Source organism: Bos indicus, chromosome 21, assembly GCF_029378745.1.
Source record: "Bos indicus isolate NIAB-ARS_2022 breed Sahiwal x Tharparkar chromosome 21, NIAB-ARS_B.indTharparkar_mat_pri_1.0, whole genome shotgun sequence".
NCBI lineage: Eukaryota > Metazoa > Chordata > Mammalia > Artiodactyla > Bovidae > Bos > Bos indicus.
Window position 1 is genome coordinate 61,322,101 of NC_091780.1, and position 16,882 is coordinate 61,338,982.

A 16,882-nucleotide genomic window follows, 5' to 3' on the forward strand; every position below is an offset into this window, starting at 1 on the left:
ATTCTATCCCTTTGTGAAAGAGGGTGAATCCCAGCACAAATGGCCTCCAGCTACCCCCACTGCAGCCCCGGAACTGCTGAACCTCTAAAGCCCAGTGGACTACCACCACTGGCAAGAGCAGTGGGGACCACACTCGCTGTGGATCCTGGGTCCTGACCCTGAAACTCCATGGCAACAGCCCTCCTTTGCAGTAGAGGATTAAGTCAAACCCTCCGGATCAGACCATCCTACAAAGGGCATGTTAATTCACTTCAACATTTCGGGGAAGGCCTAGGCTACGGACTTTTTACCTTCTCCTCTGATTCATCAATATCTTTAGTGCTCCGAGTCTGGGGGTCACTGGGACGTGTTTCTGGAGTTTTCGAATGAAAGAGAGGAAAGGGAACAGAGGGCAAGCACAGCCCGACGGCACCGGCAAGAAGCAGAGCAGAATGGGGCCCCAGCTGCAAGCTCTCGGGAGGGGACACGGCGGGCCAGCCCTGCGCCCTAGCGGGGGAAAACTCAGGGCGCGGGAAAGCGGAGGCCCCGCCTCGCGCCCTAGGCCCCGCCCCGGAAGGGCCGCCTGGGCTCCGAGGTTCTAGGGCCGCGGCCCCACCCACCTCCTTGGCAACCAAAGGGACGCTTTCTTCTTAGCAACCAGCGCGGCTCCCACCATGGCTGAAGAAGAGGAAAGTGCTGCCCCTGCGGAGAAAGCTATCCGGATCCAGAGGGTGTTTATAAACCTGGTGGACTCATACAGCAGCAGAAACATCGGGAAGGTAAGCGGCGGTGGGTCAAAGCCGAACCCCAGACCCCAGCTCCCCCAGTCCCGGCTCCAGGCCCTCAAACCCGGTTGCACCTTAGCCGCGGACTTTTTCAGGGTCTCCCCTAAGGGACCCTCCATCGTCCGGGACACAGGCAGTGTCCCGGCTCCCCAGTCCGCCTCCAGGCTAGACCAGCGCCCGACCTGGAAGACCAGGGTTTTGGAGACAGCCGGTCCAGTCCGGGTTTCTCCCTTGTTTAGGGGCGGAAACTGAAGCTCAGAAGGAATTGGGGGCTTGCCCAAGACTACTTAGCGAGCTGGGGGCTCAGATCTCCGGCTTCTAACCAGGTTCTCTTTCCACTCCCGCTGAGGAGTCTCAAGCAGGAAAGTGACGGATAAAGTTCAAAACCAAATGCAGTAACAAAACGTCAAAAAGATAGGGGTTGTGTTTGTTGTTCAGTTGATAAGTCGTGTCCAGTTTTTTTGCGACCCCATGGACTGTATAGCCCGCCAGGCTCCTCTGTCCATGGGATTTCCCTCGCAAGAATACTGGAGTGGGTTGCCATTTCCTTCTACAGGGAATCTTCCCAATCCAGGAATGGGACCTACCTCTCCTGCATTGGCAGGCGGATGCTTTACCACTGAGCCACCAGAGAAGCCGGTAGTATGAAATTATTTGTATCTTTCAAAAAGATACAAATATAGAGAAGATGTGTATATGAGTGTGTGTGTGTGTGTGTGTGTGTGTGTGTGTGTGTGTGTGTGTGTGTGCGTGTGCTCAGTTGTGGCCAGCTCTCCATGGACTGGGGCCCGCCAGCCTCCTTTGTCCATGGAATTTCCCAGGCAAGAATACTGGTGTGGGTTGCCATTTCCTATTGTAGCAGATCTTCCCAATTCAGGGATCAGACCCTGGTCTCCAGCAATTGGCAGGCACAATCTTTACCACTGTGCTACCTAGAAAGCCCAAAGAAGATAGATAGATAGATAGATAATCTACATACAGAAAATGTCTCAAAGGATACACAGGACATTTAACTATTATCACCTCTGGTGCATGGGATTCATTTATTCATTCAGTGCAGTTCAGTTGAGTTGCTCAGCCGTGTCTGACTCTTTGCGACCCCATGAATTGCAGCACGCCAGGCCTCCCTGTCCATCACCAACTCCTGGAGTTCACTGAGACTCACGTCCATCGAGTCAGTGATGCCATCCAGCCATCTCATCCTCTGTTGTCCCCTTCTCCTCCTGCCCCCAATCCCTCCCAGCATCAGAGTCTTTTCCAATGAGTCAACTCTTTGCATGAGGTGGCCAAAGTACTGGAGTTTCAGCTATAGCATCATTCCTTCCAAAGAACAAGGGGTATCTCCTCACCGCCACCCTTCCTGACCTTCAGCGTGGGATGGCTGGGCTTTGCTGGAGCAGCTGTGAAGAGATACCCCATGCCCAAGGTAAGAGAAACCCAAGTAAGACAGTAGGTGTTGCAAGAGGGCATCAGAGGGCAAACACACTGAAACCATACTCACAGAAAACTAGTCAATCTAATCACACTAGGACCACAGCCTTGTCTAACTCAATGAAACTAACCCATGCCCGTGGGGCAACCCAAGATGGGCCGGTCATGCTGGAGAGATCTGACAGAATGTGGCCCACTGGAGAAGGGAATGGCAAACCACTTCGGTATTCTTGCCTTGAGAACCCCATGAACAGTATGAAAAGGCAAAATGATAGGATACTGAAAGAGAAACTCCCCAGGTCAGTAGGTGCCCAATATGCTACTGGAGATCAGTGGAGAAATAACTCCAGAAAGAATGAAGGGATGGAGACAAAGCAAAAACAATACCCAGCTGTGGATATGACTGGTGATAGAAGCAAGGTCCGATGCTGTAAAGAGCAATATTGCACAGGAACCTGGAATGTCAGGTCCATGAATCAAGGCAAATTGGAAGTGGTCAAACAAGAGATGGCAAGAGTGAATGTTGACATTCTAGGAATCAGCGAACTGAAATGGACTGGAATGGGTGAATTTAACTCAGATGACCATTATATCTACTACTGCTGGCAGGAATCCCTCAGAAGAAATGGAGTAGCCATCATGGTCAACAGAAGAGTCCGAAATGCAGTACTTGGATGCAATCTCAAAAATGACAGAATGATCTCTGTTCGTTTCCAAGGCAAACCATTCCATATCACAGTAATCCAAGTCTATGCCCCAACCAGTAATGCTGAAGAAGCTGAAGTTGAACGGTTCTATGAAGACCTACAAGACCTTTTAGAACACCCAAAAAAGATGTCCTTTTCATTATAGGGGACTGGAATGCAAAAGTAGGAAGTCAAGAAATACCTGGAGTAACAGGCAAATTTGGCCTTGGAATACGGAATGAAGCAGGGCAAAGACTAATAGAGTTTTGCCAAGAAAAAGCACTGGTCATAACAAACACCCTCTTCCAACAACACAGGAGAGGACTCTATACATGGACATCACCAGATGGTCAACACCGAAATCAGATTGATTATATTCTTTGCAGCCAAAGATGGAGAAGCTCTATACAGTCAGCAAAAACAAAACCAGGAGCTGACTGTGGCTCAGACCATGAACTCCTTATTGCCAAATTCAGACTTAAATTGAAGAAAGTAGGGAAAACCAGTAGACCGTTCAGGTATGACCTAAATCAAATCCCTTATGATTAGACAGTGGAAGTGAGAAATAGATTTAAGGGCCTAGATCTGATAGATAGAGTGCCTGATGAGCTATGGAATGAGGTTCATGACATTGTACAGGAGACAGGGAGCAAGACCATCCCCATGGAAAAGAAATGCAAAAAAGCAAAATGGCTGTCTAGGGAGGCCTTACAAATAGCTGTGAAAAGAAGAGAAGCGAAAAGCAAAGGAGAAAAGGAAAGATATAAACATCTGAATGCAGAGTTTCAAAGAATAGCAAGGAGAGATAAGAAAGCCTTCCTCAGCGATCAATGCAAAGAAATAGAGGCAAACAACAGAATGGGAAAGACTAGGGATCTCTTCAAGAAAATCAGAGATACCAAAGGAACATTTCATGCAAAGATGGGCTCGATAAAGGACAGAAATGGTATGGACCTAACAGAAGCAGAAGATATTAAGAAGAGATGGCAAGAATACACAGAAGAACTGTACAAAAAAGATCTTCACGACCCAGATAATCACGATGGTGACCTAGAAGCAGATATCCTGGAATGTGACGTCAAGTGGGCCTTAGAAAGCATCACTACGAACAAAGCTAGTGGAGGTGATGGAATTCCAGTTGAGCTATTCCAAATCCTGAAAGATGATGCTGTAAAAGTGCTGCACTTTTACACAATGCCAAAGAATGCTCAAACTACTGCACAATTGCACTCATCTCACACGCCAGTAAAGTACTGCTCAAAATTCTGCAAGCCAGGCTTCAGCAATATGTGAACTGTGAACTTCCTGATGTTCAAGCTGGTTTTAGAAAAGGCAGAGGAACCAGAGATCAAATTGCCAACATCCACTGGATCATGGAAAAAGCAAGAGAGTTCCAGAAAAACATCTATTTCTGCTTTATTGACTATGCCAAAGCCTTTGACTGTGTGGATCACAATAAACTGTGGAAAATTCTGAAAGAGATGGGAATACCAGACCACCTGATCTGCCTCTTGAGAAATCTGTATACAGATCAGGAAGCAACAGTTAGAACTGGACATGGAACAACAGACTGGTTCCAAATAGGAAAAGGAGTACGTCAAGGCTGCATATTGTCACCCTGTTTATTTAACTTATATGCAGAGTACATCATGAGAAACCCTGGACTGGAAGAAACACAAGCTGGAATCAAGATTGCCGGGAGAAATATCAATAACCTCAGATATGCAGATGACACCACCGTTATGGCAAAAGGGAAGAGGAACTCAAAAGCCTCTTGATGAAAGTGAAAGAGGAGAGTGAAAAAGTTGACTTAAAGCTCAACATTCAGAAAACGAAGATCATGGCATCCGGTCCCATCACTTCATGGCAAATAGATGGGGAAACAGTGTCAGACTTTATTTTTGGGGGCTCCAAAATCACTGCAGACGGTGACACCAGTCCATTCTGAAGGAGATCAGCCCTTCCTTTGGAAGGAATGATGCTAAAGCTGAAACTCCAGTACTTTGGCCACCTCATGCGATGAGTTGACTCATTGGAAAAGACTCTGATGCTGGGAGGGATTGGGTGCAGGAGGAGAAGGGGACGACAGAGGATGAGATGGCTGGGTGGCATCACTGACTCGATGGACGTGAGTCTCAGTGAACTCTGGAAGTTGGTGATGGACAGGGAAGCCTGGCATGCTGCGATTCATGGGGTCGAAAAGAGTCAGACACGACTGAGCGACTGATCTGATCTGATCTTCCAAAGAAATCCCAGGGCTGATCTCCTTCAGAATGGACTAGTTAGATCTCCTTGCAGTCCAAGGGACTCTCAAGAGTCTTCTCCAACACCACAATTCAAAATCATCAATTCTTCAGCGCTCAGCTTTCTTCACAGTCCAACTCTCACATCCATACATGACCACAGGAGAAACCATAGCCTTGACTAGACGGAACTTTGTTTGCAAAGTAAGGTCTCTGCTTTTGAATGTGCTATCTAGGTTGGTCATAACTTTCCTTCCAAGGAGTAAGTGTCTTTTAATTTCATGGCTGCAGTCACCATCTGCAGTGATTTTGGAGCCCAAAAAAATAAAGTCTGACACTGTTTCCACTGTTTCCCCATCTATTTCCCATGAAGTGATGGGACCGGATGCCATGATCTTCGTTTTCTGAATGTTGAGCTTTAAGCCAACTTTTTCACTCTCCACTTTCACTTTCATCAAGAGGCTTTTGAGTTCCTCTTCACTTTCTGCCACAAGGGTGCTGTCATCTGCATTTATTCATTACATCCTACTAAATGGCATTCACAGTTAATAAGACCCAACAAAGTTTTTGCCCTTGAGGCTCCTTCCTCTCTGGAAGGAAATAGACAATAAATAATTTTTAACATAAACAAGATATTTCAATCCCTACTAAGTACTCTGCAGGAAAGAGAATAGAAATTGTAGACTTGGGGAGGAGAGGGTGGCTGCTTTAAATAGAGTTGCATGAAGGGCACTCTTGAGAGGTGACATTTAATCTGACATGTACAGAATGAAGGTCCAGCCCGAGGAACTAGCTCCCACAGGGCACAGTAAAGGTTGCAGAGGTCAAAGTGGCGAGGGTGCAGTGAATCAGGGGCCCCAGGGGACAGCAGTCACCGTGTCCAGGACCCATGGGACTTTGGGGCCCATAAAAATGTTTTAATTTCTCTTAAATTTGGAAGGAAGCAAAAAAAAAAAAAAATTGGAAGGAAGCAAATTTAAAATTTAGCAACAAAGATTGTGTGTCTTTATAAAAATACAGTCATAAAGTTTCATTTTTATTAATAATATATTTTATGGAGGAAAGTCAGAAGGTGGCCCTGCCCAGCAACTAAGCAGTGCTTCACACAAAGCCAGCACTTCATCAGTATTTGCTGTGTGAATTCACAAAGTGTGTGTGCTTAGTCACGTCCAACTCTTCTGTGACCCTTTGGCCTACACCTGTCAGGCTCCTCTGTCCTTGGGATTTTTCAGGCAAGAATACTAGAGTGGGTTGCCATTTCCTCCTCCAGGGGATCTTCCCATCCCAGGGATCAAACCAGGGTCTCCTGTGTCTCCTGCATTGCAGGCAGATCCTTTACCCACTGAGTCTCAGGGAAGCTCAATGAAGCAAGTGAAAGTCACTGTCGTGTCCCACTCTTTGCGACCCCATGGACTATACAGTCCACGGAATTCTCCAGGCCAGAATACTGGAGTGGGTAGCCTTTCCCTTCTCCAGGGGATCTTCCCAACCCAGGGATTGAACCCAGGTCTCCCACATTGCAGGCAGATTCTTTATCAGCTGAGCCACCAGGGAAGCCCCAGTGAAGCAAAGTCAAGCATAAAGACTGACAACTTGTGGGGCTTTTGTCAGGAATTTAGTTTATGTTCTAAATACAATGATAGTCACTGGAGTACTTAAAAATAGAGGTGACATGATTGAAATTAGGAGGGAGGGAGGGAGGGAGGGAAGAGAATTTAACCTTTTACTTTACCCCATTTTGATCACTGATTATTTTTTACAACAGCATATTTTTATAATAAAACTTTTAGTTTGTAGAGATTTTTTCAAAAGCTGATCAATAACAGAATTTTCTGGTTATTCCTAAACAAAGCAGGACTTGAATTTCTCAAATTACAAGTAATTGCATTGTCGGCACTAAGCAACATGGGAGTAGAAATATAAAGCATTAAAAAAAAAAAAAAAAGGCATGGAAACCATGTCTCCTGACCTCAGTTGGACCATGCACCCCAGCCCCTTCTCCAGTCTGGAAAGGGGCCGTGTGGCAACCGTGCAACTTAGAATATCGTATCAGAAGATCTGGCATACCCCCTCCTTCCCCATGCAATCTTGGGCAAATTGCTTACTGCTGGGCCTCAGTCTCCTCGTCTGTGAAATGGGATAATAAAATTGAAGTTGCATGTTTGAGAGGTAAACAAAAGTATATATGTCATATTTGGGGAAAATATATTCCAATAAGAGATTGAACCTGACATCTTGCCTACTAACTTGGACTGTTTTTGTTTTTTTTAATCAAAATAAGTGGGGAAGGACTTTTTGTTTATTTGGTTTTGTAATGTTTTTACTCCCAAGAAGTAATATCATCATGATTATTTACATATGTTTAATCTAAGAATTATATGTTTAATCTATAAATTAAAATTACTTCTATTTATATATGAAACTCATGAACATTGCATAAACCACTCACAAAGATAGCTTTTATAAACACAAGAAAAGAAACTTTGCCAACCTCCTTCTCTTTCATTATTCATAGCCACTGGCCACATGCGGTTGTTGGATGTTTACACGTGTCTAGTCTAAATGGATCTGTGCTGTAAGAGTAAAATACACATCAAATCTCAAATACTTACTGTGGGAAATACAGAATATATAATATCTCAGTAATGTTTATATTGGTATGTTAAACTGATAATAACTTGGATACCTTGAGTTAAAACATACTTAAATTCTTTTAAAATTTAAGCATTACCTACATTCACCTGTTTCTTTTTATTTTTATTAATGTGGCTACTAGCAAATTTGAGTTCCCTAAGCAGATCCCATCACGTGTCTACATTTCTGTTAGACAAAATCATCATGGTGAATTTAGCCCAGCTCCGCCTTTTGCTAGTGCAGGATAATGTCCTTAATGAGGGACTTTCCTGGTGGGCCAGTGGTTAAGACTCCGTGCTCCCAATGCAGGTTCCCTGGAGTGTATCCCTGGTCAGGGAACTAGATCCTGCATGCTGCAACTGAAGATCCTAACCCAGTCAAATAAATTTTAAAAAAATTTTAAATATGTCATTAATGAGCTCTTAAAGCTCTCTGAGCCTGAGTTCCCTGCCTATAAAATGGGGACTCATAATATAGTACCCGTTTCACTGTATTCTTGTGGGAATTAAACCAGTTTCAGTGAGATACCAGTGTCAAAAGCTCTGGCTTTGTACAAGTGGAACCACTATCAAGCCTTCAATAAAGGTCAGCTTTTAGAATCATCATTCATTCTGGTTCCATTCTGAGCTGTTCTTAGTGTTCAGGAAATTTCTCTTTGTTGCAGTTTCTTTCTAACTGTGTTGTCGGGGCTTCACTTGAAGAAATTACAGAGGAGGAGGAAGAGGACGATGAAAATAAATCAGCGATGCCAGAAGCCTCCATGGCCAAACTGAAGGAAGGCACGTTCCAGATCGTGGGCACAGTTTCCAAGCTGGACATCCCCCGACCCGAGTTTGCTGTGGAGACCTACTGTGTAAGTCCAGGGGGGCTGCTAAGAGGGGACAAAGGAAAGCACCACCCTCTGCTCAAATGCCCTGCCAATGTGTTTGCTTCTCACCTCCTCTCTCCTGCCAATGAGACCGTGGGAAAGCTGGGAGGGAGCAGGTCTCCCTGTGATGGAGGCTAACACCTCTCATCTCTCCACTTCAAAGGTTTGCCTACAGGGACTTCCTGGTGGTCCAGGAAGCTCTGAGCTTCCTCTGCAGGAGGCACAGCTTCCATTCCTGGGCTGGCAAGCTGCAGGGAGCACCCCCTTCCCCCCATCCCCTCCAAGAAAAAGCAGCAAAAATCTTAAATGATATAAATGAGATATTCTTAGAAGGTTAGAAGGTGTGGATCTCACTTGAACTTTCAGACTCATAAAATTCTCTATCCTGTGTTTAAAATGCATTCTGCCCTGCCTCACCCTAACATGACTCTGGACCATGAAGGGTGTTATTTTGAAAGACACCTCCTTTGGTAATAAGCCACTGGAGAGCAACATACCATTACATTGCTGTCTTATTGAGAAGTAATGCTGCCTTTAAAAAACAGAGTCTATACAACCCTCATCCTGAGACATTTAAGTACCTCCAGGGAGGGCAGCCCTCCCAGGCTAACCTCTCCCATCACCCTGCCTGCCATTCTCCAGATCCTAAGGGACAGCTTTGCACATTCTGAGCCCTGGAATAGGCTTCCCACTTCCCTCCCTATATATCCTTCATGCTTTAACACAGAATGTTGTCTCTTCCAGGAAGCCCTTCATGATTCCCCACTCCTAGTATAGATTCTGAGCTCTTTGCCTGTCTAGATCCTTTTACACTTTTTACACCCCATTGTTATTATGTGTCTATTGTTATGTGTCTATTGTCTATTGATTACACTGACTGTGACTATCTGTTCCTTGAATGTGGACATAGCACCCCGTTTATTCTCATGTGTATCCGTGAATGGTGACAGACAGCACTGGCCCTTAATAAGTACTCATAACTGAATGAATGCATCCCCTCCCACCAACTTTGGGAACTTCACCACTTAACCCCTTTTCACCCTCTCTGGCTCTTTCTTTTTTTTAAAGGTTGATTTGTTTTATTTTTGGCCGTGGTGAGTCTTCCTTGCTGAGCACAGGCTTTCTCTAGTTGCAGCGAGTGGGGGCCTACTCTCTAGTTGCTCAGGCTTCTCCTTGCAGTGGCTTCTCTTGTCGCAGAGCACAGGCTCTGGGTGTGCAGGCTGAGTAGTTGCGACTCTTGGGCTCTAGAGTGCTGGCTCGGTAGCCATGATGCACAGACTGTGTTGCCCCGGGGCATGTGGGCTCTTCCTGCCCAGGGATCTGACCGGTGTCCCTTGCATTGCAAAGCAGAGTCTGAAGCCCTGGACCACCAGGGAAGCCCTCTTCTGTGTCTTCACTTGCCACTTCTTTCTTTCTACTCCACATATGCTGACATCTTCCCACTGGGAAACACACACACACACACCTCCTGCCTCTTCTCTGCCCCTGGCCCTGCCACCACTGGGCTTGGGAGAGGGCTCAGCACCCTCACAGGCCTCACTCCTGCACTCTCCAGCCCGCACCCCTTCACAGGACGTATCCTGGCCATGGTCTCTCTTCCCCACTTCCCTGCAGCAGCACCTGGCTGACTGCCCACGTGCATCCGCTCCTTCTCTTTAAATGTTTTTTTCCAGAGCTCCCTCCCCTCTCCTAACAGGCATTCTTCCTAACTCTTATCCAGTCCTGTAGCTTCAGCTTCAAGACGGTGCCTTTCTGATCCTTTCCCAGCCCTGCTGACTGAGCACACATCCAACTGCTTTGTAGCCTCTCCCCAGATGTCCGGCAGCACTTTTACATCATCATATCCAAAACGAAGTCTCTCACACTCCTCTACAAAACCACTCTGCCCTGCTTTGTGTTAGGGGCCTCACTGTCTGTATCTCTTTGGACTATTTGGGGTTGCGAGTCATAGTGGGGAAAGGGGTGATGTAAACTGGCTTATTCAGTAAGGACATTCATTAGCTTATGTGGCTGGTGGTCTCAAGGAAGAACCTGCTTCAGGCCTGGTGTGATCCAGGGATGGTAGCCCTTTTCCAGCCCTTTCCTCGGCTCTGTCTTTCTCTGAGGGTGACTTCATTCCTCAGGTTGGCAGCAAGGCTGCAGCATTCCAGGGTTCTGCACACCTACACAGCCACACCCTGATGAAGAAAACTTTCAGAAGTTCTTATAGAAAGGAGGGTGAACTTTCCAGCAGTACCCCACACTCACTGTCTGCAGTTGAGTCACTTGCCTGTTCCTGAACCAGTCTCTTATCTGGAATCAGTAAGGCCCTTACTTGAAGTTAGAGGATGAAGTTAATTTCCCACAGGCTGAGAAGGGGAGTAGTTTAACAAAATTCGGGATCTGTTGGGAAAGAGGAAGAGGGAATGGATGTTTGTAGACAACCAAGTGTCCTTTATACCATTCATCATGCACTTGCCCCCATCACAGCTGTGAGCCTGGTATTGCTATGGGCTTCTGCCTCCCTACTATTAACTGGGAAAAAAAAAATACTACTCAGAGTGTGAGAGCTGTGAGTTCAGTTTTATTTGGGGTTTACTGATGACTATAACCTGAGAAACACACAGAGAGCTCTGAGGACCTGCTCCAAAGATGTAGGTGGCATTAAGGTGGCTTATTTAACTCCGCATGTAAGTGAAATAAGCAGGGCTGACAACATACAGCCTTGACGTACTCCTTTCCCAATTCTGAACCAGTCTGTTTTTCCATGTCTGGCTCCAACTGTTGCTTCTTGACCTGCACACGTTTCTCAGGAGGCAGGTCAGGTGGTCTGGTATTCTCATCTCTTGAAACATTTTCCAGTTTGTTGTGATCCACACAGTCAAAGCAGTATGTATGTGATTTGAGTGAAGGGGGAGTAAGTGCAATTAAACACATGCAATTAAGTATGTGCAATTAACACATCTCAGTAAAATGTCGCTGCTAGTCAGGAGGAGCAGATGTCTCCATTACTGATTTCGGTGCTTTTCTAGGTATTAGAACATGCAAGATAATGGGGTCATAAAAATTTCTCCTGAAAATACTTATCTCTCTGAAGGCCTGTTCTGTTGGTTTTTCCCTGAGCACGAGATGCCTCCTTCCTGACCTCCCCGCTGATTTCCGTTCAGGGGTGTTGGAGGTCAGCAAGCGCAATAGCTAATGACCTCATCCTTGTAGAGCCGGATGGCTGGTGACGTCCTTGCTGGCACCACTGCATCTCATATCCTCTTGGTCATGAGATCCTCAACCCAGCTCTCTCTAATTTTTAAGAGCTCAGCTTTTTATTGGACGTATTACCAAAGAGGCTTAGTCAAAAAGACCAAGGCCCATGTTATCATCAGACTCTTCAGATTCTTCTTTGCTTCTGCTTTCTGCTCCTCAGCTGGGGCAACAGTGGTGGGGGTGGGGGGACAGGACCCCCTGCTGGGGCAGGTCTACCAGCCCTGCCCCCTGCCATCCCTACCGCTCCCCGCCCCCATCATTGCAGATGAAGCTCCCGATGCTGACATTGGCCGAAGCCTTTGTGAACAAGCCTGGCCAGAAGGCTCAACATTTACACTGACTGCTTTAATGAGGGCATTGTTATCCTCTGCAGCCATCACCTCATCCTCATGCAGGATGAGGGCCGAGTAGACGCTGATGGGCTCCAAGACCGAGGCCGTGGTGAGGGCGAGCCCTAGGCCCAGGTGCCAGGCACGGTGCTAGCGCAGGGTGAAATGACGGTCTCACTCTAACGCGGTCTTAGCTTCCCCGGAAAGACCGAGAAGCTTAACCCAGCTGAGGGAAGGGAGGCCTCAACCCATCTCTTGAATAGCTCTCTAAAGAATGTCTCCTTTCCATTCTCCTGGCTAATTGCATTGGTTCAGGTCCTCACCACTGATCTCTATTTATACCTGAATTTGATTCAGTGAATTAGTATTGAGCCCTTTCTTTCTTTGGCCTTGCTACACTGCAAGCGGGATCTTAGTTCTCTGACCACGGATCCAACCGGCACCCCCTGCCTTGGTACACAGCGTCTTAGCTCCTAGACTGCCAGGGATGTCCCTGGAGTACTTTAAAGGCCCAAAGATGACTGCAGGGCTCACAGACTAGCAGGGACTCTTCGATCTAAACTAGCAGCTCCAGGCAGAACGGTGACTTGATGACTGAGGCATGCGTACAGCCGTGTCCAGAGCACTCTGCAAAGGTCAGTTTGAGTTTTCAGTCTTATCTAGAGAGCCAGACAAGTGAGCTCCAAACTTCTCCCCATCCCGCAGATCAAGACCCATCCCAGCTCCTCTGATCTGGAGATCCAACACAGTTGGCCCTCCTTTTTGGAGTTTGGGGACTGCTGGAAATGCTGGGACTGAGGCTGAGCCTGCAGGGCTGAGTAGAACTTACCAAGCAGGTAAGGGGACACCTAGGTGAGGGTATGGTGTGCTTTGGAACAGAAAGCATCAGTACAGCTAGAGCTTGGATTCTAGGGGAGCCAAGGGAAGAAGCAAGTATGGCATAAAAGGTGAGACAGAGTGGAGAATGGAAGATAGCAGGCTGGCCCAGGTTGTGAAAGGAGCTTCTTCCTGGCTCAGCAAACGGCCTGCTAGTCTGTGAACTTCCTAGGCTCTGCTCAGGGAGCTTGTATTCACCCTGTCAGCCCAGCTCAAATGTCAGTCCCTATGAGTCATAATCACATACTCGCTGGTCCATCAGAGCTCAAATGTACCTCTATGATAGCCCTTTCTACACTGGGGGCTGCCCTGAAAGAATGCACAGGCTGCCCACTGCACAAGGATGTTCAGCTGTGGCCGTGAGTAGGGGCTGAACCGTGTTCTGCTGGCTGCAGTGTGTCCTGGAGTGGGCGGCACATCATTTGTCCAAGAGCAGGTTAGCTTTTTCTACTTTGTACAAAAGCTTCACGTGCTTAGTTGCATCCTTGTCCACATTAGACCATACTTATTTGCCAAAATTTTGCCAACAACACACGCACACCCAATGCTCCGTATTATCAACAGTCATACATCATTTTTTGCCTTTCTCCTTAGGGTCAAAATCAGTGCTCACAATTATTTATTGGGGGAACAAATGAATGCACATATCTGATAGGATGACCATTCTCTTGAAAATATGCCTGTTTCAGCTTAAATCAGTCCAACTGTGACTTACCGGGTGTACATGTTTTCTTCTGGACACATCTCACATGCTTTCATGGACTCACAGATGCTTCATCTTCTTTGTCTTGGAAGAGATCTAGAACACACTGTGTCAGGAACACGTGGCTTCAATTTCTTCCCATCCCCCAATCTTTCTCACTATGTCCTTGCTGACTGTACGTAAGTCCCAGGCGTACCAGGACCGTGGTGTATCATGTCATGCTGTTGACAAGGTGAAAATCCATCTTTGTTTCTTTAAGAAAAGTTTTTGTTTTTGTTTTTTTTACTGTAATGTGCATCTTGTGGGATCTTAGTTCCCTGACCAGGGATTGAACCCAGGCCCTCAGCACTGAAAGTGCAAAGTGCTAACCACTGGCCAGCCAGGGAGTTCCAAAAATCCATGTTTGAATCAGGATTTTCAGAGTATCTTCTCTCTTGCACATTCAGTCCAGAAAAGAAATCAAATGGATGATATTATGGGCTGAATCCTGTCCAAAATATGTGAAGTCCTAATCCCCCAGGACCTCCAGAGGAGACCTTATTTGAACATAGGGTCTTTACAGAAGAAATCGAGTTAGAAGGAGGTCATTTGGGTGGGTCTCTAATCCAGTATGCTCAGTGTCCTTATAAAAAAGGGGAAATTTGGACAGAGTATAGGAAGAATTTCATGTAAAGATGAAGGTAAAGATGTGGGTGATGTTTCTATAAGCCAGGGAACACCAAATATTGCCAGGGAACCACCAGAAGCTAGGATGTTGCTGTTGAATTTAACAAGAATGTGAGAAACCTAGACAGTGTATTAAAAAGCAAGACATCACTTTGCCAACAAAGGTCCATCTAATCAGAGCTATGGTTTTTCCAGTAGTCATGTATGGATGTGAGAGTTAGACCACAAAGAAGGTTGAGCGCCAAAGAACTAATGCTTTCCAACTATGGCGCTGGAGTAGACTCTTGAGAGTTCATTGGACTGCAAGAAGATCAAACCAGTCAGTCCTAAAGGAAATCAACCCTGAATATTCATTAGAAGGACTGATGCCAAAGCTGAAGCTCCCATACTTTGATGAGAAGAGCTGACTCATTGGAAAAGACCCTGATGCTGGGAAAGATTGAAGACAAAAGGAGATGGGGTGGGTCGGGGGGTGCAGCAGAGGATGAGACGGTTAGATAGCATCACCAACTCAAGGGACATGAATTTGAGCAAACTCCCAGAGGCAGTGAAGGACGGGCAAGCCTAACTGTGCTGCAGTCCATGGGATCGAAGAGTCAGACACAACTTAGCGACTGAACACACACACACACACAACCTCTGATGAAAGGCATCTCCCCTCTTGTGATTCTCCAGAAGAAGTTGTGGTAAAGAGATCAAGTTTGATCTAAAGTGTCCTGCTCTCATGCAACCAATCAAGGATCTATGGAGGAATATCTGACCCCTGAGACAGGAGGAATAGCAGCCAGTGCAAATCCTGGTCCTTTTATGGTTGATACCCACCCTCAGTACAGTACTCCCAAAATCTGCTGGCACCACACAGCAGGGAATAACTAGTTAAACACAATGATCGTCGAAGTTACTTTCATATCATATAAGAAATTTTTCTTTTTAACATTAGAAGTTTCTGTATTGTGGGGCTTCCCGGGTGGCTCAGTGGTTAAAGAATCCACCTGTTAATGCAGGAGACACGGGTTTGATCCCTGATCTGGGAAGATCCCACATGCCACGGAGCAACTAAGCCCATGGAGCCCAACTACTAAAGCCCACACACCCTAGAGCCTGTGCATTGAGAAGCCTGCCCATGGCCACTAGAGATTAGCCCCTGCTCTCCAAACTAGAGGAAAACCCACAGAGCAACAAAGACCCAGCACAGCCAAAAATAAGTAAATTTTTTTAAATTCTGTATTTTTTAAATACTCCCAGCTGTCAACTGTGATAAGTCACCTTACATTTTGAGACCAGGTTTGTTCCACCTTGAGGATTCTGAAATAATCCACATTAATCACTTACCAGCACTTCTGAGTCATTCATGATCTATAACGGCTCAAAGAAACTTCCTCAAAGATTGAGTTTGTTTTAAATGCTTCACACATTTTCTTCTAGTGTGTTCTAATTCTTCCCTCCTGAATCACGGTTTAAACAGAAGGCAGAAATAGTACCTAAGATCTTTATGTAATTTTCTTATTCATCTGTTCCCGGCTATTTTCATAAACTTTGTTATTTGAAAACTACACACAGAAGAGAGCCAAGATTTCATTTTAAATTAAAAAAAAAAAATCCTTCTGTGATTTTTTCTTCTTGGGGGACTATCCAGGCGGCATGTCTCATCTGGAAATTGTCACTCCCATCTAAATATTAAGGTGACATTGCTTCTTGCAACAAATTACTGTCAACTTTCTTTTTCAGGGCATCTCTCAAGAAGACCTTCTCTTGCGCCTGCTGGAATGTGATGTTATCATTTATAACATCACTGAGAACCCCCAGCAAGCGGAGGAAGCCATCTGGGCAGTCTCTGGTCAGTGAGATGCACCCTTGATCTCCAGGGGCGGGACTTTCATGCCATATACCTTACCAAAGAGCCATCCCAGGAACACCAGGCAAATTAGAACCAGGGGAGAACTGATCTGAAATTTACCTAAAACAGGAAGTGAGATCAAACTAGTGGATATACCTATGGATAATGTTACAACATACCCAGAGGCATATGAAAATATTTAAGAGTTTATGTGAGCAAGAATCAATTCATACTGGGAATTCCCTGGAGGTCCAGTGGTTAGGACTGTGTGCTTTCACTGCCAAGAGCCCGGGTTCAAATCCTAAGATCCCCATGGCTAGGCAGACAAAAAAAAAAAAGAATCTATTCATGTTGGGCAGCACCAAATTCCAAGTGGTTAGGAGATCCACTAACAGAAACTAGGGGCAAGACTGAGAAAACTCAGAAGCAAGGCAATTATTTGACTGGCTACAGCTTAAGTATTAGTTGCTCAGTCATGTCTGACTGGGAGAAGGCAATGGCAACCCACTCCAATACTCTCGCCTGGAAAATCCCATGGATGGAGGAGCCTGGTAGGCTGCGGTCCATGGGGTCGATAAGAGTTGGACACAACTGAGTGTCTTCAC

At 46.0% G+C, this 16,882-nt stretch overlaps 1 protein-coding gene across 1 annotated transcript in view; it reads left to right on the top strand.

Annotated features, from left to right (window-relative positions):
- The first annotated feature begins 602 nt into the window (after positions 1-602).
- Positions 603-16,882, top strand: part of AK7 (adenylate kinase 7) — a 68,015-nt gene continuing 51,735 nt past the window's right edge. Inside the window, exons 1-3 of the mRNA XM_019983944.2 lie at positions 603-758; positions 8,423-8,611; positions 16,169-16,277. Coding sequence (XP_019839503.2) covers positions 654-758; positions 8,423-8,611; positions 16,169-16,277 — 403 coding nt within the window. The 5' untranslated portion in view covers positions 603-653. The remainder of the gene's footprint in view (positions 759-8,422; positions 8,612-16,168; positions 16,278-16,882) is intronic.